General features: G+C 47.8%; 1 protein-coding gene across 11 annotated transcripts in view; it reads right to left on the bottom strand.

Annotated features, from left to right (window-relative positions):
* Positions 1-21,062, bottom strand: part of WNK2 (WNK lysine deficient protein kinase 2) — a 121,236-nt gene that overhangs the window by 13,431 nt on the left and 86,743 nt on the right. For 7 of the 11 annotated variants that reach the window (XM_075433000.1, XM_075432993.1, XM_075432996.1 and 4 more), the window contains 6 exons: positions 20,328-21,013; positions 18,870-19,084; positions 11,957-12,163; positions 10,938-11,036; positions 5,738-5,782; positions 3,877-4,130 (listed from right to left, as the gene is read on the bottom strand). In XM_075433000.1, the coding sequence (XP_075289115.1) occupies positions 3,877-4,130; positions 5,738-5,782; positions 10,938-11,036; positions 11,957-12,163; positions 18,870-19,084; positions 20,328-21,013 (1,506 nt within the window). Of the gene's footprint in view, positions 1-3,876; positions 4,131-5,737; positions 5,783-10,937; positions 11,037-11,956; positions 12,164-18,869; positions 19,085-20,327; positions 21,014-21,062 lie in introns of those variants that run through there. The other 4 variants (XM_075433003.1, XM_075432997.1, XM_075433004.1 and 1 more) reach the window with 4 other exon arrangements.

Raw genomic sequence — 21,062 nt, 5'->3', positions numbered from 1 at the left:
GGAGAAATAACTGTTATCAGGCCATTGGACTTCAGCTCCTCCTAGTATCTCCTGTTACCTTTCAAATTACCGGTGGTGAGAAGCCACGTGTATTTCTGTGTTTAAATAAAACACCCGAAGCGGAACATTCCAGTGCTCCTGTGGCATAACTGGATGCCTGAAGGCTCCTCCACAAGCTCCTAATATGCATCAACCAGGATGTGCAGCCAAATCGACAGGTAACCTCCACAGAAACAAAGCAGAACTTCAAGTCTTCCTTGGCATCCCATTTATTTTATTGCTTTCTACACTTCTGATGGTAAAGAGGAAGAAAATAAAAGCACTAACTCTTATTAACACACCACCAATTTCTCTTCTGCGTTGATTTCCAACCTTAAACAGCAGCCGTCATTAAAAAAAGGTACCAACACCATACTGTATTCACACGGAAAAGAATTTGCTGACAGTGGTAGAAGCATCTCAATAAAAAAGATAACTCGGGAAAGTCAGTCCTGTTTCCAGGGTGAAAGAGAAGACTTGAAACAGGCCACACAACCACCCTACGTATTAATAACAGCAGGTGGATAGTAAGAGAAAATAATACATTAAAAAAATAAATAAAATAACTCTACCCCTAGCGAATAAGGATTTGTTGCAATTTTCCTTTGGCCTAAGAGATAGGGAAAAATCCAAATACAGAGTAGAAAGGGACCATCTGGCTTGATGCCTTCTTTGTCTCACCTTGTGCAACAGAAGCCCTAGACTTTCACCGCGGGACGATGCTCATCGCCTGCGTGGCCTCTGTGTCACGTACAAGAGCTCTGTGTGGTGCCAGTTCCAGGGGACGCATAACCAACAGAGCACCATGAGACAACACGTAATCACTCCTACTCCTGCTTGAAAACTCTTCAAGGAGACATCTTTCGGTCCAATAACCTCCAGAGAAAATTTAGATGTGACGGGACGAATACCACCTCCCTCCTGCCCCTCATTTCCGATCATCGCACAAGACCAGCAGCAGCATCTCCTCAAACAAAACACCCGTTTGAAGGTACAAGACAACCTGCCTTGACAGTTTCCTGATAGGATGCCCTGTCATCCTAGCGATAGGACGAGAGGCAACGGCCTCAAGTTGCATCAGGGGAGGTTCAGATTGGATATTAAGAAAAATCTCTTTACTGAAGGAGTGGTCAGGCCTTGGACCAGGCTGCCCAGGGCAGTGGTGGAGTCCCCATCCCTGGAGGGGTTCAAAAACCGGCACTTCAGGACATGGTTTAGCAGGCGTGGTGGTGTTGGGGTGACGGTTGGACTTGATCTTCGAGGTTTTTTCCAACCTTAATGATTCTACGATTCTATTCTACAATTCTATAGTTTGTTATGGTCAATAAAAAAAGGGATAAGAATCACCACATTTCCCATTTATGTAGCCTTTATTTCAAACATAAAGCCTTATTATAACGTTCTTTGATGGGCTGGACATCTGTTTAGCGCTCCTTATTCTTTTCTTGCAAAGGCATTTTTGTATTTGATCAAAAAGACGACAAAGAGATGATGTTAACAGATGGACTGAAGAAGTACAGCCTCAGCTTCATACACTCCCTGTTAGAAAGCTATCTTTTCCACCCGTTATGTGATTTCCTGAGTTCTTTTTGTCTTCTCAATACCATTTCAAAAAGTGTTCTCAACAGTGGTTCAGCGCAGGTGTAATGTCTCCCCATGTACCCCATCAGTCCAAGAACCCATTGCTGTTGTGGGTCACGTCTGGCTGTCCAGACTGCGGGTCCTTTCACACCATTGCCTCCCTCCTCTTCCGGCTATTTTTCTCCCAACATCATGAAGCCCTCCCCTCCCTTAACTACAGTTTCCCCTTTGGGGTGAATTTCAAGAGGTACCATCAGCGGAATGATGCTCAACTCCCAAGACAGCCGTTGCGCTGTTGTAAAAGTCTTTTAAATCACATCTGCTGCCCCGTTCTCTGTCACCTCCGGCACACAGTGCCATCTTCACGGCCCAAACACCCTGACAATAACCACGCTAGGAAGATTTGCCATCCTCCAGATTTGCCATCTTCCTTTGCACTCTTCTGCAGCCTGCACAGCCTCGTGAGGACGCACAAAACCTCGCGAGGTCTCCAGCTGACTGCCGCTCCTCCAAGCAACAAGGAGCGACGTGAAACGAAGCGCAGGGAATCTCACCCTTTCTGGGCTCTTGGAAAATGATCTCTAAAAGACTTCAATCATCAGCCTTGTTAATTCCCTGGAACAGCTGCCACGTTCTAGTAAGAAAGAAACCCTCTAAAATCAGCGTATCAAGACAGGGACTTTCCTGTTCCTCTCACAGTGATACTCTGCCATCTCCACAGGCTTTGAAACAGAGACACCAAGACTGCAGAAGGTAAAATTAACCTTAAATCAATGTTAACAGGTGATTTAAACAAGCAAAATAAACACTCTCTTTTGCAGGGTTACAAGTGGGCAGAACAGCCCCACCAAACACTTCGAACTGCTGCAGGAGCCTCGGGGAAACGACATCAAGCTGCAGATCAGAGCAAGAGGGGACTGAACAGACCCTGTGCCCTCACCATCACTTTCTAGAAATCTTCAATTCGTGTTTGACTTCTCTTGTGAGAACTAATGGGGTCTTAAGGAGATGTCGCTGTTACTCCGGCACGGGTTTATCCTGGTTAAACCATCACTATGCAGAAGGATTATTTACTCTCTGGTTTTCGTTCATTTGGCACAACTAAGAATTGACATAAAATTGCTTAAAAATTCACACAAATGCTTTCCCTGTGCAGTCAGTGACCCTACCAACTCTGAACCCAGCAGGTACCACAGCAGATGCGTTGGTGCAGTTCCTGCTTCGGCATGTCTCGCCTCACGAATAACTACAGAGCTACCACTGCTCCGTACCAGCTTATTTTCCCTTCAACACACCAAAAAGGCAATGGTTTACTATCCAGATCCAGTTATCTTGTCTTTAAGGGATTACAAAGCAGCCTCTCACTGGTTTTGTTTTCACTATTTCTTTCTTTTTGAAATTAATTTGTTCTCCTCTGCTTTGGCTCAATTTCCCATCTTCCAAAAAAATGAATCCATCAAAAATTATTAGTCAAAGAATCATCCAGCTGTAAGGAAGAGGTCTGGAAACCCCGACCAGGGCGGGACAGAATGGTAAACCGGGATTTTGGATAGGCCTTCATTCGTTTTTGTGCCTGCCTCCAGCTCATCGCTCAGCCATGAAAGGAAACACTGAACGCAGACGCAGATGGACACCACAGTGTTTTTTTCCTGCTACTGAAATTAAGAAAGGATGAACGGGGCTACTTCCACTTGTCATTTTGCTGTAGTTTACTTTCACGACATTTCTGAAGACGGTATTTTCATGAGGCAGAGCGCCTCAAAGATGGCCGGTACAACAAGCAAGGGTCAGAACGAAACCCACCCAGCTGTCCCCTGCCCCAGCGCGGGACTCGCTCTGCTTCCACTCAAACAAAGGCTCGCTACCACCAAGCCACCAGCCCAGCCACCGATCTGCCTGAGGAAGATTAATATTAAACATCAAACCCAAGAAAACTTCAGGAACATTTAAAACTTAAGTTGAACAACATATAGTTAAGGGTATGTGTATTGCTGTGTATTGCTGTTAACAAGCAGTTTGCAGTTTAAAAATATGTATCTTTTTATATGTATGTTGCAGCCCATACATCCCTCAAGATTATTCCAAAAGACAATTTAAAAAAAAAAAATCTGGTTTAGTACTTAATGAAAAGAGATGGACATTTCTAGGAAGCATCTATCTGAAGCAATTTTAGTCTATGTCCTGCTCCAAATCTGAGTTCTGCAAAGGCTTTCAGACACATAGCAAAAGGTACGTTCCTCAAGGAGTGCCACTTACTCCACTCGTCTCATTCTGCATTTGCATGGGATTAGCCTTTGGCTCCATGTCTTGCCTTTTTTGGTTCTGCTTCAGTTGGTTTAAAGAAGGTTTTGTCTGTGCAGCTCCGACAGTTTTGCTCGTCCACTGGTCAACCAGCTTGTGAAGATCGTCTGTGAACGTCCCTTTCTTGTTGTTACTGTTGTTGGCCTGAACCTGCAGGGTTGATTGCGGGAGGGGCTCAGGACACGTTACCAGGCTGTTTGTCGAGGATCCTGGAAAATCACACACAAAGAAAGTTGACGATGGCGTCTCTGCTTCACCGCTTTGCCACTCACACAGTTCCTCATCTACTGCAACTCAAATGGCGGCTTTCTGCAATTTTAACCCTCCCCCCTCCTTTCTACAGAACACCTTTGCTTAAAGAAATGGTCCAGGTCCAATGGGTTCATATTTTCTACCACATTATGTTCCCTCAGACACTAGCTGTTGCGCCCACAGCTTCTCTCTGGGTGAAATCACCGACTCGGAGAGAAGAAACGAATGTGGTCCCAGCAACACCGACATCCTCAGGCTTACGGCGTCCCTCCAGAGAGGGCTACCACGAGAGAGCGGGAGGCAGGATGTACTCCTCGCTAAAACCACACGCATTTCCAAAAAATCAATTTACCATTTATTTTACTCGCATAAGTTTACTGTCCTCCTGGAAAAACGTCTTTGTCATATAGGTTACGAGTGGGGTTGGCTACTACGCCTCAAAGGCTCCGGGAACCCTCCAGCTCTCTCGATGACGTCAGGACCTTTACTCTGCCATCTGCGTATTGTGGGGGAAAAAGCCCCATTGGGGCTATGAGTGTAGAGACAGAGGAGAGAGGAGGACGTAGTGGATGCGTGAGTTTTTGAGACAAAGATAAAGATACAGAACTTTTGGTATAGATAAAAGCAGACAGGAAGAGCACTGACAGATCTAACTTCAGTTATTATGTTATTATATATTATTATTATATATTATGTTATGTTCAGTTATTTCTTAAAGAACTAGCAAAAAAACCCCTGTCCTTTTTAGGTGTTGGTAACTACAAATCTGACACAGCAAGATCAGTAGGGAACAGCAACCAAAGGTGCCTGAATTTGACCTAAGCAGAAAATAGAAAGTAACTTTTCAGTTAAGGTATTTGATATAGCTAAAGATTGGAAATAAAGACCATCTCTCCAAGCAAAACGTTCATAGAACTGTAGTAAAATTATTATATAAGCAAACATTAACATTCAGTCTTTTTTTTTTTTCCCCTGTTAATCAGTTACCAGTCAAGGAAACAGAGTAAACTAATTAGTCCTACGGTTATGCAAAAATACCTTAATAACCTTTAAATGATCATGCATTCAACCTGCAACGTAACTTCTAAGTGAATACTGCTCATTTCCTTTTCTGTTTTTGCCTGGGGGAAAGGGGCCAGTGAGAAAAATAAGTATTTTGACAGGAAAGCTCCTCAATTAGTGTTTAATATTTCATGCAGCTCGACGGGAACGGGAGGGTTTAAGCTCTCAACTCCTCCAGCAGAGAAGTGCAGTCATCTAAAGGTGTGTATCTCGGAAAGACAGAGACGGCGCCCAGCCTCCTCGCCGCATGCGTGCACGGTCCCACAGACAGAGAACACCACCACGGTCTGGCAGCATGCGTGGTTCCCAAGACATCACAGCACATGCACTACTATGCGAGTATCACAACCTACACAGGCTCGTTTCATACCAGTAGAAGTGCATCAGCTCTAGTTATTAAACAACTAGCTTTTAGTAAAAAAAAAAAAAAAAAAAATTAAGAAAAGCAAAGAACATCCCATGCCATGAAGGAAATACTGAGAAACAAAAACGGGATAGTTACTACTACTGTGATCTTTGCCTAGACATAGTCGTTTCAGGGTGGACCCTACAAGGTAAAACAATACAAGACATACAGAATTAGGTAAGACTAAACACAACCAATCGGACGGACAAGCTTCTGTACTTTTAAGCAATCAGAAAGTAGTTATTATGCAAGAAAGGACAGACAAAGTCAGCAGTTCAGGTGAGTAAAGGAAGCCTAAGTCACTGGACAGCTCAAACCTCTCTTAATGTGCAGCCATTCAGAAGCTTTGGAGAGTACAATCGCATGCCAAAAGCGAGGTCTGGGGACTGAAAGATGCATTTGTTGCAGTTTTTGGGTTGGGGGGGGGTGTGGTGGGTTGGTTTTTTTGTTTGGGGTCCCCCCCCCGCCCCGAATTGCCTTGGCTTCCTACCGGGAGGGTTTGATTCCTACCCTGTTTGTGCAGGAAATGATGTCAATTCAGTTCGTGATAGGAGGCCAAAAATGCTTTCAGGAACAAGTCAAGCTAGTCTGGCTGCAAAGACAAACTGTAAACCAACCCTAAAAGTCCCGTTTTACAAGTCCAAAAAGATACATTGTTCTGCAGGTCTGAGGCCAATTGTTTCCAAATACTTCGTTAGTCAGATTTGTGCCTAAATGTGAGATTCTGAGCTTCAATTGAAAGTAACCCTGAATGAGTTGCCCTTGTGCCTTGTCTGAGCGCGGAAATACAATCCAGCAGAGTCGCTGAGTTTTCGTTTAACCAAACTATGTGGTTTTTTTCATTATTATCTCGTTACATCCTTCGTCAGGATTTTAGATATTCTGTTGGATAGACAGTTCGCGTGCCAGAAGCGTGGCGAGAACCCTGCTTGGCTGTCAGATCTTGCCAGACATAAGCACCGTTTCTCTGAGTGCCCAATTTCCTGAAAGGTATTTTGGACTTGGTAAGAAGAATATCGTTATGGTATGGGAGGAGATGAACATCTGACATGGGGCATGGCAAGTTTATTGTGAAGAAGCACTTGAAAACATGAGCAAAAACCAGAGAGTGGGGCAAAAAGCAAGACAGAGGATGTGCTTTTTCCTCTACAGCAAAGCAGTGTCAATATTTTATGTTACTGTGCCAGAAATGCAGCTTTAAATTCAGAGATTGCAGGTCCAGGTTGACGTAGGCTCTGAATGAGTCCTCAAAGGAGAAAGGAGAGACATCAGTCAGAGACTGAGGAAGAGAAAGTAAAGAAAAGCAGGAGGTAAAAAAGGAGAAGAAACGTTTGTGCTTTGATATGGGTGGCATGAGGAGGAACAGAAGGACTGCATTGAAAGATTTTTCTTATTATTTCACATAGTTTCATGAGGTTTCTATTCCAGGAAAGTCAGAAGGACATGACTACAGCAATGTCTTATGCAAGCGTGACTGAGTTCAGTTTCTCATCTCGAAGCCTAGACAACAAATACGAGTCACATTCCCAGCTGAACAAGCTGCGGTCCATTTTTAATTTTTTTTCCCCCTCCGATACACCTTACCTTGCCTATCTCTTAAAGTTAGCTGGCAACTCCCACCGCGGAAGCATCCGCGGCAGTAATGCCAGAATGCTCTTTTCTTAACTATCCCGCAGCATTCTGCACATAGCAGTAGGGAGTATTTGGCACAATCTGTATGCAAATGGAAAGCAACTGCCCGCGAAAAATCAGAGCGGGCAGCTGACTACGGTACGTGCTCAAACGCGTGTCAAGGTTAATCGCCGACCCCTCCGCTCCCTGAAATCAGAGTCACAAGTTCACCCGCACCTCGGGTGCCAAATCGACGCCGGGGCCCCCAGGCGCGTGGGGAAGCGGCAGGGACGGGCGCTGCTGGGCAGGCTCACCGAACACCCGCGCGGGTCGAGCCAGCGCGAAGGGAAACGCTACAGGAGAGTCGAGCCCCAGGAGGAGAGCGGCTTCTTCCAAACCGTATCGCTCCGGCACGTTGCTTGGGAGACGAGAAACGTTATCGAAGTGGTGACGCTGCCTGAGGCAGGGACTGACAATCATCGGTTTTAAATTCAATTAAAAATGTACTTGGCAAAGCTAATTGAACAGATTCATTGTATTACTTTTAAAATCAACGTGTTTAATAGCTGTAAAGTTAAGGAGATGAATCATAATTAAAATTTAATCTAAGACTGCAGAAGATCAGCAGAGCGTTTTACCTCCGATTCCAGATTTCTTATCTGAGAAATTAAGTAGCTATTATATCATACAGGACAGAAAAAAAAATCCACTGTCCCATATTTGTGCTTCAACGGCTGCCAAAAAGCTTGAAAGCTAAAATAAAACTGAAATGGCAATAAAAGGTAATCATATATGCACATACAATACAGTAATTACTAGAGACCTGACAAAAATCGCGTTACACAAGATGACAAGCCTAAGCCAAATGGAGCTTTCGAAAATTCCACTCACAATCAGCGCAAAGCCTTCCCTCCGGTGCCCTTGCAACTTAACCCCGGGAAGGAGCTCGGGCTAAAATTATACTGAAGCCCATCAAAAACATTTTATCCCATGAAAAGCGCAAAGGCAAAGTCAATATTGGATATGGGGAAGGGATCAAAAAGCTGTTCTGGGAGAACACTGTGGAAGTGTTGAAGTCTGGTGGATCTCGTAACCAGGGCAAGACATTGGGTAAAACTATCTTTAATGCACCTGAATATTTCTTTTTAAAAGCATGCTGCTAATTTGCCCGCTCAAACGGGGCTCGCGCTGGAATATCCAGGCTCCCCAGAGGGCTGCTTTTCCTTGATCAAACCTATAGATCCAGAGCATTTCCAGCACAACTTTTCCCAGCAGCTCTCAAACGGACAACAAGTCCGCAGGGGACCGCGACCCGCGGAGCAGAGCCGGGACCCGGAGCTGCCTGGCCGAGCCCCGGTGTTCGCCCTCCCGGAGGGGAAGCCACCATGCCCATCCTCGGCACCGAGCACCGTTCTTCCCCAGGCCCGTGACCATGGCCGCTCCGGCTGCCGGCTCGGCAGAACCGCCCGCCGCACGTCCTGCCAGCAGCAGCTGCAGCCCCATGTTCACATGTTCCTGGCCATGGCAGGGCAGTTGGGTGGTCTTTAAGGGGTCTCCCAACTCCTGATCTACCTCATGATTCACCCCTCCACGCGCACACTACCAACCTGTTGGCTTCACTGGGAAAACAAGCTAAAATAACCTCCTACCCCACCAAAACCTACCTACCAGCAACTCAGCTGTGGAGAAAACTGTCTAGCAACTCCAGAGCGACAAGCCGGGTTTGCAACTGAGCTGCCCTCTCCCAGCAGCGGTGACTCGGGATGGATGCGTCAGTGCCCGAAACGCAGCCCCTCTCCTCGCGTGACTCAGAAACGTGGGCGTGCAACCTCCTCTCCGAGCACGTCGCCCAGAAGCAGCCGAGAAGAGAGCATATGGGCCGGGAACAGAGAGCAATTAGTCGTGCCGAGCTATTTCAGCACCGGGAAGCTTCACGATTTGAAGGATTTCCATATTCCCTTGGTTTCATTCACAATATCCACGCACCCAAACGTTTTTCATCTGCTGGTTTTTAATTGCCATCTCCCAGTCTTTTTGCATCCTACCAAATAGTAATTCTGCAAAAGATTAATGAAACAACTCCTGGGAATTACATGTGCAGAGGAACGAAGAAACTCTGTCCGTTATAATACCGAATGGGAAAATTTGTGAACTGAGAATTCCCTTCAGGTTCTCAGAAAAAAAAAAATCCCTGAATGCAAAATTGTCTCACGACTTCAACAGTCGTTAAAAACTTGCATGCTAATAAATTCGATATGCCGAGCAGTAAACATCAGGTTTCAAGAACCCGAGTGCCTGGACTTTTAGGGACCTCAAACAGCAAAAAAAAAAAAAAAAAAAAAAAAAATCAAGATTATGTTTTAAAGTGCTGTTTATTCATAACATTCGGAGGAGTGTATTGGAGTGGTCTTGTGCCTTTGATCTGTACTGCTTGGATAACGATAAGCAATGTAGAGCTCCAGTGGGAGACCTGATACCAATGCAAATGAACAGTTCGTTAACCAAACATTCTCTCCAGAACAGCATTAGCCTTTCTAACGTTATATGTAAGTGGCCTATAGTACCTGTTCAGCACAACATATCTTTATTGTACAAGCAAAATCCGTTTGCCTAAAAAGCAGCATCTATGATTGGGTAAAAAGGTCTCAGTTTTTTAATTCAATAGCTTGGTATCGGTTTGGTTGAATTGCCAATTACTTTCGAAGTCATACAAATAGAGTACAAATAGCAGGTGCACAATTATTGGAAACAAAAAATACTGGATCCTAGCAATCCGTTTCAAAGAATCATCTGAAAATCTGGTATTGCTTTTTCCTGATTTCTGCTTTGATGAACTGCTAATTGACTTCATCTCTGAGGTCACATAAGGTCATAAGAAAACAGACTGAGTAAAGCGCTTCAGCCAGATCAGCTTACACACAAAAAAGTTGATGGTACTCTCCCTCGGAGTAACCAGATCTTCCTGCTCCTTACCAGTATCTTAAAAAAATCGCTCGCTTAAAGTAATTAACATGAATGGATAGGGAAAAGCCCCCCCTCCCGAGAAAACAGATTTTGAAAGACCTAGCTGGAGCACTGTGATCTCAGCATTTCCACATGCAAAGAGCGGGGAAAAAAAATTAAACAGAACAGAGTGGATAGAAACAGTACTGTATATTGTGTTAATACAGCCCTTGTATGGAAGTTATACCCTTCAGTGACCTTCTAGTATTGTATCAGCTTGCTACATGCATGTCTTCATAGTCCAAACATGTGTGAAAGAGACCATTCGTCTACAGAAGGATGGGTTTCTTTTTGTTGTCGCTGGAACCGGGACAGCAGACATGTATATTTGCCACATTGCAAAGAAAATTACTTCAACATAAATCACATAAAGTACAAAAGCTTTGATAAGTCCAGGGTAAAAATTTACCATCAGGCTATATAATAAATGATGAGATCTTCCACACATGCTTTTGGTGCCCAGGCACGAGCCAAAAGCAGTGCAAAAAAAGCTTTCATATGAAAAATTAATATAAATAAGGCGTGTTCATGATGGTTACTTAAAAGGCGGATCAAAAGAAAGAAAAGATGGTTCAGAAAAAGGGGCATCCTGCCAAACATATTAGAGATATAAAACATGGAATTGGAAACGGGGGTAAAAGAAAGATGGGCTGTGATAAAATACAAAAGAACAAATACAAACAGATGGACAAAGACACAGGTCCACTGAGGAATCTGGTACGAGGTTTGCTACTAGATTTATAGGTCACTCTCTCAGACGTTTGGTGGAAAACCGTCCAGCCTGCAAATGAATATAAAGGGAAGAAAACAAAGACACTTATAAAGTACAAGTAGCTGTGATCAGATGCCCTATACCATCAGTCAAATCAGCTTTGTCAGTTAAACATCCACATCTCCATTTTAACTTTGCCCAAGAGGAGTAAGTTCATTGACCATACACAAAGGATGCAATAGCAGCAGAAGAGAACAGATAGATATTTGGTAGATTAGTTTGGCAGGATGTGCAATGAGAGGAAGGTATTTTAATCGTCGTTATAACTTCCAATATGCATGGCAACAAGACCAGTCAAAGCCTACGGAGGTGTGCAATGCACAGAAGTGTCAGAGGTCAGGCTGGGGACCACAGCCAATCTACAGGCATTTAGCTGGGGACTCCAGAATCATGCACAAAGTTAACCCCTTAGCTAAAGGAAACATAACTCCCTTCTCTGGTTTGGGTTTTCTTTCCCCCCCCTCCACCCCCCTCACACCCAAGATGGTCTGGTCATTTATAACGAGGAACTCTGGCTCTACCAGTATCAAGGGGCTAAAAAATAAAGCCCCAGATGAGCCAAAGGAAACAATCTCCTATCCTTCTGTATCTTTTTTGTTTTCCTTTCTTTTTTCTCAGAAATCTGTAAGGCAGACTCCAGAAAAGGTGTCCATATAAAGTCACCGTTGGCAAAAATAAAAGGTATTTCCTTCCTAATTAGCATGCCTTCTTGAGTGTTGACTCTTAACACTTGGTAAGATACTTTTGTTCTTCTGACAATACTGCAACGATCTTTTTAAAGATGAGCCAGTAATTTGGATTGTCAAAGGTTCATGTTCCTAAGTCCCTAGAAGTGAAATCCACTCCTAAAAAGTTCAAGCGTAAGGGAAGCGCGCTAATTTTAGCATGTGCTGGGAGACACGCCGAACAGCCGGTATGAGAAAAATCACCTTGGCCAGAGCTCGCGTTCCCGTCGCCTCCCTCGGGGCCGAAGCCGGAGCAGATGTCGGAGGACAGAGAGGCTTTGACCGAGCACGGCTGCTGCGTCTGAACAGCCTTCCCGCAGGCGGCCGGCGCGGGGGCGGCTGCTGCTGCTGCTTCGGGAGAGCCCGGCTGAGCTTTAGCCGTTTCTCTGTGGGGTGAGTCTGAAAGATTACCTGAAAGAGCAAACAGACAAAAGACATGCAACAGCAAGTGCTAGGAAACCACCGAGTAAAAACCCGCGCCTAAAAATAACCGCTAATTTGGCAGCACGAAGAACAGCGGCTTGCAATTCTGAAGTACCGCACAAAGCGCAGACTTTACGGATAGCCTGCGCCGGAAAATAATCTGCGCACACTATCGCTGATCCAGCTTCTCCGAGAAGCTTACGGAGCAGGTTTGATTTTTACAGTTTCTTTTCTGCATTTGTCAGAAAGGCTGGAGTCCGGAGCTCACAAGGAGCACTGCCGAAACACAGTGGGAGCCACACAAGGGTCTAAGTAGGAGGAGGAACGCGCAGAATGGCTGAGCAGAACATGTAGGTTTGCTCTCAAAACTGAAAAGCGAAAGCAAGGAAATGGAGGGAAGTAAAAAGGCATGGCAAAGACATGAGGAATTATTTACAGCTATCTATAGACAGACAGATACCTGGCTATACATAAATACTTTTATCTATATATCTATCTATATATGATTTTCGGCGAAGCTACTGAAGGTGAAGGGTTCTGGAGCAGAGGCTCGCGCCGAGGGACCCTTTCTCCGGTGGCAAAACCGCAGCGGCGAGGCGCCAAAAAGCGCCGAGAGAGAGAGGAGACCCCAGCCCCCCCCCCCTCAGCGGGAAAGCGGGAAGTGCCAACGAGCAGCAGCTCTGACTCAGCGGGGGCGGAGTCGAGTGTGACAGCGGCCAAACCCCCTCAGGGATAAGAGCAGCCCCCAGGGAGCGCGAGCGACCAGGAGCGCGGGCGAACAGAGCCGGCAAACAGAGGCGGCGCAGCAGCCCGGGAGCGGCGCAGCAGTTTGCGCAGCAGTTCGCGCGGGCAGGGCGAGCGGGGAAGGCGACTGGCAGGGTACAGCCACCCCTTCTGGCAACTCAAGTAGTGGGCATCGCTCTTCCAGGAGATACTCTAGCCATGGTTAACACCCGTGGTAAAGCTGTGGCTCGAAGGAGTGTGGGGACCCAGACGGAGGCCCCACGCAAGAACGCGGGTGTCCAGGTCTCTGGCTGCAGGGAGTGCCTGAGCCTGGCGCTCGTACCGGAGGACAGCAGAGACAACGGCTGTGTTCGGTGCGAGCAGGTGAATGACCTGCTCAGCCTGGTGGCAGAACTGAAGGAGGAAGTGGAGAGGCTGAGGAGCATCCGGGAGTGTGAGAGGGAGATTGACTGGTGGAGCCGCACCCTGCCCTCCCTGAGGCCGAGGCAGCAGGAGGCGGCTCCACAGAAAGCAGAGAACCCCCTACCCTCTTGCCACCGAGCAGAAAGAGGGGGCCTAAGAGATGGGGGGGAATGGAAACAGGTCCCTGCTCGGGTGGGCAAGCGAATTTCCCCCCGACCTCCCTCACCTGCCCGGTTGCCCTTAAGCAACAGGTATGGGGCTCTGGAATGTGAGGGACCGGCCACAGAGGATGTGGGTGAAGGTGAGGCTCCATCCAGCGGATTGCCTAGAACGAGTCAGACAGCCCTACGTATTACAACTGCCTCAACTAAGAAAAAAAGAAGGGTCATTGTCATAGGCGATTCCCTTCTGAGGGGAACAGAGGGCCCGATCTGCCGACCGGACCCATCCCACAGGGAAGTCTGCTGCCTCCCTGGGGCCCGGGTTAGGGATGTTGCGAAGAAACTCCCTGGTCTGGTGCGGCCTTCTGATTACTACCCCCTCTTGGTAATGCAGGTTGGCGGGGACGAGGTAGCAGAAAGAAGTCCCAAGGCCATCAAAAGGGACTTCAGGGCACTAGGGCGACTGGTTGAGGGATCAGGGGCGCAGGTGGTGTTTTCCTCCATCCCATCAGTGGCAGGGGACAGCACTGAAAGGGGCAGGAAAACTCACCTGGTTAACAGGTGGCTCAGGGACTGGTGCCATCGGTCAAATTTTGGCTTTTTTGATCATGGGGAGGTGTACACAGCACCGGGCCTGCTGGCAACAAGTGGAGCTCAGCTATCACAAAGGGGGAAAAGAATTCTTGGCCACGAGCTGGCGGGGCTCGTTGAGAGGGCTTTAAACTAGGTTCGAAGGGGGAAAGGGATATTGCCCAGCTCACTAGGGATGAGCCTAGGCTTGGAGTGCCAAGGCCAGGGGTGAGATTGACAGCCCAGCTCAAGTGTGTTTACACCAATGCACGTAGCGTGGGCAATAAACAGGAGGAGCTGGAAGCCATTATACAGCAGGACGGCTACGACTTGGTCGCCATCACAGAAACGTGGTGGGACAACTCGCATGACTGGCATGCTGTCATAGATGGCTACAGACTCTTTAGGAAAGACAGGTCAACAAGGAGAGGTGGGGGAGTTGCTCTATATGTGAGGGAGCAACTGGAATGCATTGAGCTTGGCCTGGGGGCAAGTGAAGAAGGAGTTGAAAGCTTGTGGGTTAGAATTAAGGGACAGGCTCACACGGGTGACATTACGGTGGGTGTATACTACAGGCCACCTGACCAGGAGGAGGAGGTTGATGAAGCCTTCTACAGGCAGCTGCAAGCAGCCTCACAGTCACAGGCTCTGGTTCTCATGGGGGACTTCAACCACCCTGACATCAGCTGGGAAGACCATACAGCTAGGCAGGCGCAATCCAGGAGGTTCCTACAGAGCATCGATGATAACTTTCTGATGCAAGTGGTGGAGGAACCAACAAGGAAAGGCGCTCTGCTGGACCTTGTATTAACAAACAAGGAGGGACTGGTGGAGGACGTGAAGGTTGGAGGTAGACTCGGCTGCAGTGACCATGAAATGGTCGAGTTCAGGATCCTGCATGGAGGAAGCAGGGCGATAAGCAGGATCAAAACCCTGGACCTCAGGAGGGCTGACTTTGCCCTCTTCAAGGAGCTACTGGGAGGAATCCCGTGGGCCAGGGCTCTCGAAGGCAGGGGGGTCCATGAGTGCTGGTCGCTTTTTAAACAACACTTCTTCCATGCACAGGAGCAATGCATCCCCCTGAGAAAGAAATTTAGCAAAGGAGGCAGGAGACCTGCATGGTTAAACAAGGAGCTTCTAGCGGAGATCAGGCAGAAGAGAAAGGTGCATGGCATGTGGAAAGAGGGACAGGCCACTTGGGAAGAGTACAGAAACATAGTGAGAGCATGCAGGGATGCGACGAGGAAGGCCAAGGCTCACCTGGAATTGAAGCTGGCAAGGGATGTCAAAAACAACAAGAAGGGCTTCTTCAACTACATCAGCAGCAAAAGGAAGGCTAGGGACAACGTGGGGCCGCTGCTGAATGAGGCGGGTGTCCTGGTGACGGAGGATGCGGAGAAGGCAGAGCTACTGAATGCCTTCTTTGCTTCAGTCTTCAGTGCTAAGACTGGCCCTCAGGAATCCCAGGCCCCGGAGGTAAGAGAAGAAGCCTACAGAGAGGACGACTTTCCCTTGGTCGAGGAGGACTGTGTGAGGGATCGCTTAAGCGATCTGGATGTCCACAAATCCATGGGCCCCGATGGAATGCACCCACGAGTGCTGAGGGAGCTGGCGGATGTCATTGCTGAGCCACTCTCCATCATCTTTGAGAGGTCCTGGAGGACTGGAGAGGTGCCCGAGGACTGGAGAAAGGCCAGTGTCACTCCAATCTTCAAAAAGGGCAAGAAGGAGGACCCAGGGAACTACAGGCCGGTCAGCCTCACCTCCATCCCGGGAAAGGTGATGGAGCAGCTTATCCTGGAGGCCATCATCAAGCAAGTGGAAGAAAAGAAGGTTATCAGGAGTAGTCAGCATGGATTCACCAAGGGGAAATCATGCCTGACCAATCTGATAGCTTTCTATGATGACATGACTGGCTGGGTAGACGAAGGGAGAGCTGTGGATGTTATCTACCTTGACTTCAGCAAGGCTTTCGACACAGTCTCCCATGATATCCTCCTGGGGAAGCTGAGGAAGTGTGGGCTGGATGAGTGGTCGGTGAAGTGGATAGAGAACTGGCTGAATGGCAGAACTCAGAGGGTTGTCATCAGGGGCGCTGAGTCTAGTTGGAGGCTGGTGACAAGTGGTGTCCCTCAGGGGTCAGTACTGGGCCCAGTCTTGTTTAACTTCTTCATCAACGACCTGGATGAAGAGTTAGAATGTACCCTCAGCAAGTTTGCTGACGACACCAAACTGGGAGGTGTGGTAGATACACCAGAAGGCTGTGCTGCCATTCAGCGTGACCTGGATAGGCTGGAGAGCTGGGCAGAGAGGAACCTGATGAGGTTCAACAAGGGCAAGTGCAGGGTCCTGCACCTGGGGAGGAACAACCTCATGCACCAGTACAGGCTTGGGGTGGACCTGCTGGAGAGCAGCTCTGCGGAGAGGGACCTGGGTGTCCTGGTGGACGACAGGTTAACTATGAGCCAGCAGTGTGCCCTGGCTGCCAAGAAGGCCAATGGGATCCTGGGGTGCATCAAGAAGAGTGTGGCCAGCAGGACAAGGGAGGTTCTCCTTCCCCTCTACACTACCCTGGTGAGGCCTCATCTGGAGTACTGTGTCCAGTTCTGGGCTCCCCAGTTCAAGAAGGATGAAGAGCTACTGGAGAGAGTCCAGCGGAGGGCTACAAGGATGGTGAGGGGACTGGAGCATCTCCACTACGAGGAGAGGTTGAGGGAACTGGGCTTGTTCAGCCTGAAGAAGAGAAGGCTGCGAGGGGACCTTATAAATGCCTACAAATATCTGAAGGGTGGGTGTCAGGAGGATGGGGCCAAGCTCTTTTCAGTGGTGCCCAGTGACAGGACAAGGGGTAATGGGCACAAACTGAGGCACAGGAAGTTCCGTCTGAACATGAGGAGGAACTTCTTCTCTCTGAGGGTGACGGAGCACTGGAACAGGCTGCCCAGGGAGGTTGTGGAGTCTCCTTCTCTGGAGATATTCAAGACCCGACTGGACAAGGTCCTGTGCAGCCTGCTGTAGGTGACCCTGCTTCGGCGGGGGGGTTGGACTAGATGACCCACAGAGGTCCCTTCCAACCCCTACTATTCTGTGATTCTGTGATTCTATCTACATGGAAAGAGGCTTTAACACCAGAATAACTCTGTAATCATTTGTTAGGTGGAATTATCAGCAAAAGCATCTAACACTGGAAACAACAATTACTGTTTTTAGGAGAAATTTCTTTACTGCAAGAGTGGTCAGGCGTTGGACCAGGCTGCCCAGGGCAGTGGAGGAGTCCCCATCTCTGGAGGGGTTCAAAAACCGTGTGGATGTGGCACTTGAGGACATGGTTTAGCAGGCATGGTGTCATTGGGGGGACGGGTGGACTTGGTCATCTCAGAGGTCTTTTCCAACCTTAATAATTCTATGATCAGTAGCTGTGTTAGAAACTGCTTGCCCTCATCCCCTGAGAAGGGGCCTCAGAGGGCCAGAGAATGAGCAATCTGCATAGAGAAGGATGAGAAGCCTCAGGCACGAACACAGATTCTCAAAGATGATGCGAACTTTACGCAGGGCCTCAAAAAATTAAAAAAACATAACAGAGAAGAAACGCATGAGGGAAAGCATGTGCCAGAGTAGCCACCTGATCGAGCAGGTTTCTGTTCTCTACCTGAAGGTGACACGGAAAAAAACATAATGGAGAATTGGGACATTTTATGCAGAAATAAGCTTAAATTCTTTGGACTAAGGTAGCACGCTGATATGAGCCAAGACCCGTGAGGGGAGACACAGATGTGGGGTTTGTGAACAGAGGGAAAAATGGCTGGAGAGAGCTAGGGGATTACAGATGTTCAGAACATCTCATCCCACAGAGAGGAAGCAAAAGCTATGCCTGCCAGCCGCGCCGCAGCGAGAGGCAGCAAGCACCAACCACTGCTTCAGCTCCTGCAGGCAAGAACGCCCAGATTCAAGATGCAGCAGAGAACACCTTGCCTCTGAACATCTTTGCTTTCCCCATCTCAGCTGGGATCCTCAATCCAAAGCAAAACCCTCCAAAACACTCTGTCTATAATTAAGATCGACGCAATGAAATCTGAAGTGGACCTACGATGCAGTGGCTTTGACAACAAGCGCTACCAGGTTTGAAACACAGGCTTAATGCTGGAAGTGCTGCTGCTCCTCCGACTCACAGCACAAACTAAATTCCACAAAAATTACTCACGTTCTGGTCTATATTTTGCTGAAGAAGTAGGTACTGGGGGGTATCAACATTTCCCAGCTGAATTACATCTTTATACTTTCAAAGAGATAATAACTCAATGCTGTAGTACTGTTTGAAAAATCTCCAACTACTTCAGATGCTCAAAGCATCCATCACAGTTTTCTAACTGTTTTTACCTCCCATCCTTTGGGGGAGCAAATGCAATCCAATCTTATATATATGGCAACTCGTAGAAAAAAATAAATAACAAGATACAGCACATAATCGATAGAGGATTACAGCACCTACGAAGTGAATACAAACACCAATAAATTGCATTTGGAGGAAGGATGAGAAAACCGTGACCAGGCTGTATTCCAAGTTACAGTGGAATACTGCTTCCCTGCCAAGCGCTGCAGCCGACGCAGAGGAGGTGTGTATGGTGCGGCACTGGGCAGCCGTAGCAAGCCTGCCCCACACGAAGCCCACTTCAAAACCAGTTCACGGGAGGCAAACTTGAGTCATAGTATTAGAAATAATAAAAATTCAGTGCCTTCCCTGCAGTCCGTGCAATTACACGGCAGAACCCCAACTGACACGAACCACAGGCATAGGGAAAGCAACCCAGGGCACCTACTTGTGCTTGATGTCCCACTCCTGAGCTGCTGGACCAGAGGGTTCAGTAGTTTTCCTCCTTTCAATTTGTTTTTGCTGGTTCTTCGGCGACGGCCGCTTGGTGGGGCTGAGTGAAGGAAGCCCAGGTTGGGAGGAAGGGGCTTCCCCAACCGAATGTAGAGTGCCTCTATCTCGTTCTTCTGCTGAGTCTGAAGTTCAGCAATTTCCTTCATATGCCTAAACACAAAAAATACAGAACTCTGCTAGCAATGTATCTGATAAAGCACCACATCTTGGCAGCATAATTAGTTATTAAAAAAGAGAAAGAAAACAGTCCTTGGTTATAGAATGATCAACTGCTCATCCAAAAGCGTGTGAAGTTATAACAATCTACCTGGCAAATGTGGCGACTGACCTTTCAAATACTCATGCGTAAGACAGAAACCTAGAGAGCTACAAAGATTTTCAGCATCCTCAGTAAAATCCATTGATTTTGACAGAAGATCTGACAGGAACTCCAAACTATCCCAGAATTTCTCTCTTCAAACCAGTGGCCTCAAAAAAGTTAACTCTCGAGGCACGTACATCAGTTTGAAGGGGTTCAACGTGAGGAAAAACAAAAGTGCTTCCCATAAAAATGCCATCAGCACATCAACCGCTACCTTATTTATAACACAGATTCTATGATGCCATCAAGTCAGTTTAAAGGTTTTGTATTACTCTAGTTCTGTTTTTAAAAAGATGCATCATCTGTATTCAGTAAAACCATTCTACCTTAAGATAAGATTTAACATTCTGGTTAAACAAGCAGCTAATGCTGGTTTTCACCCATCACCTGCCAGGAAAAATAAAGAAAATGCTCGAACGTGAGGCAGCTAGCTCTGAGGACTGGCAGCACGACAGACCCCTGCCAGGCTCCCCCAGCCCCCTGCAGGGACGGGACCGATGCCTCGCTGACAGATCCGGCTGGAGGCGAGGGTCTTCCCCGAGCGCCTGCTGCTGTCAAAGCAGGCCTGGGCACAGCGACGGGTCTGTAGACCCGGCAGTCTAAACCACCCCCTTGCAGGGAAGGGCCCGAAGAGAACCCTACGGCGGCTGTCCACGCAGGCATCCGGATTATTTTTATGCCGCCTTACACAGCGTCCACACGGGAACCTGCTCCTGCACGCGTGACAAGTGCCATCGTTCGCTACTCGCCCAACATAGCTTTTCCGTAAGGAGACTGGCCATCGCGGCAGGAATGCTTTGGGGGTTAAAAAAGTTACGATCAAATTCTTCTTCTAAACAGAACTGACAAAGAAAGAGATGCACGAGAGGATGCAGCATGACATCTGGGGGAAGGTCCTAGCGAGGCCCGATGTGCCAGCACCAGTTTACTCCTTACAGCTATGAAAACCACGTATTTGCTCATCACACGCAGAGGTGCTGCCTACGTATCTTAGCACGAGCTTCCCTAGCGTTGCCTGCAAACCCGACGTACTTTTCTCTCAGGTTCTGCAATTCCTTCTTCATATCTGCGTCTTCAAATTCCGAGTCGTTGTCGCTGCTCATGTACGACGACTGCGAGTGGAAAGACGTTATGTTGATGGTAGGAATTTTTGTTCCTTGCCCGTTAGGCGAATCGAGGCCTGGCGAGGTACCTTTGCCCGATCTTTGCAGGAAAGCAGCTGCTTTTTTAATTAAGTCCGTGGCTGCACTGCTGCTCGGGGGGGACAGCTGAGCCGCGGCGGCCGACTGCCGGCGGAAAGGCTCCTCAGCAGAATCGCTCGAGCCCTGGTCACAGAGGACATCGACAGAAGAGGCCGTCTGCACCCGTCGGACGGCTGTCTTCAGATCAGGGCTGGAAGGCAGCTCGTCCAAATAGACGTCCGGCGGCGCCGAGAACCTCAAGCAGTGCGGCGCCGTTAAAGTTAATTCATCTTGCGTGCTGATCACTGAAAACCTGCCAATAGTTTTGGCTGGTGTGCCGCTATCGTGAGCCTCAGCCTGTTTTCCATAGGAACCAGAGTCTAGAGAGTCATCCCTCTGAAGGTTATTTATCACCCCATCTGCCGCAGATATCTGCGTTACATTATCCGTGTGTGCAGACGAAGTCGTAGTCTTTGCCTTCTCACTCCTTTTAGAAGTTTCCATCTGCTCCGTTATGCTTGACGACGTAGGTGCAACCTGAAGAAAATGATGGAGATTAATTTTGGAAGTAACTAACAACCAAGCA

The sequence above is a fragment of the Opisthocomus hoazin genome, chromosome 11 (genome assembly GCF_030867145.1).
Source record: "Opisthocomus hoazin isolate bOpiHoa1 chromosome 11, bOpiHoa1.hap1, whole genome shotgun sequence".
Classification (NCBI taxonomy): domain Eukaryota; kingdom Metazoa; phylum Chordata; class Aves; order Opisthocomiformes; family Opisthocomidae; genus Opisthocomus; species Opisthocomus hoazin.
This window is presented reverse-complemented; position numbering and strand designations above follow the sequence as displayed.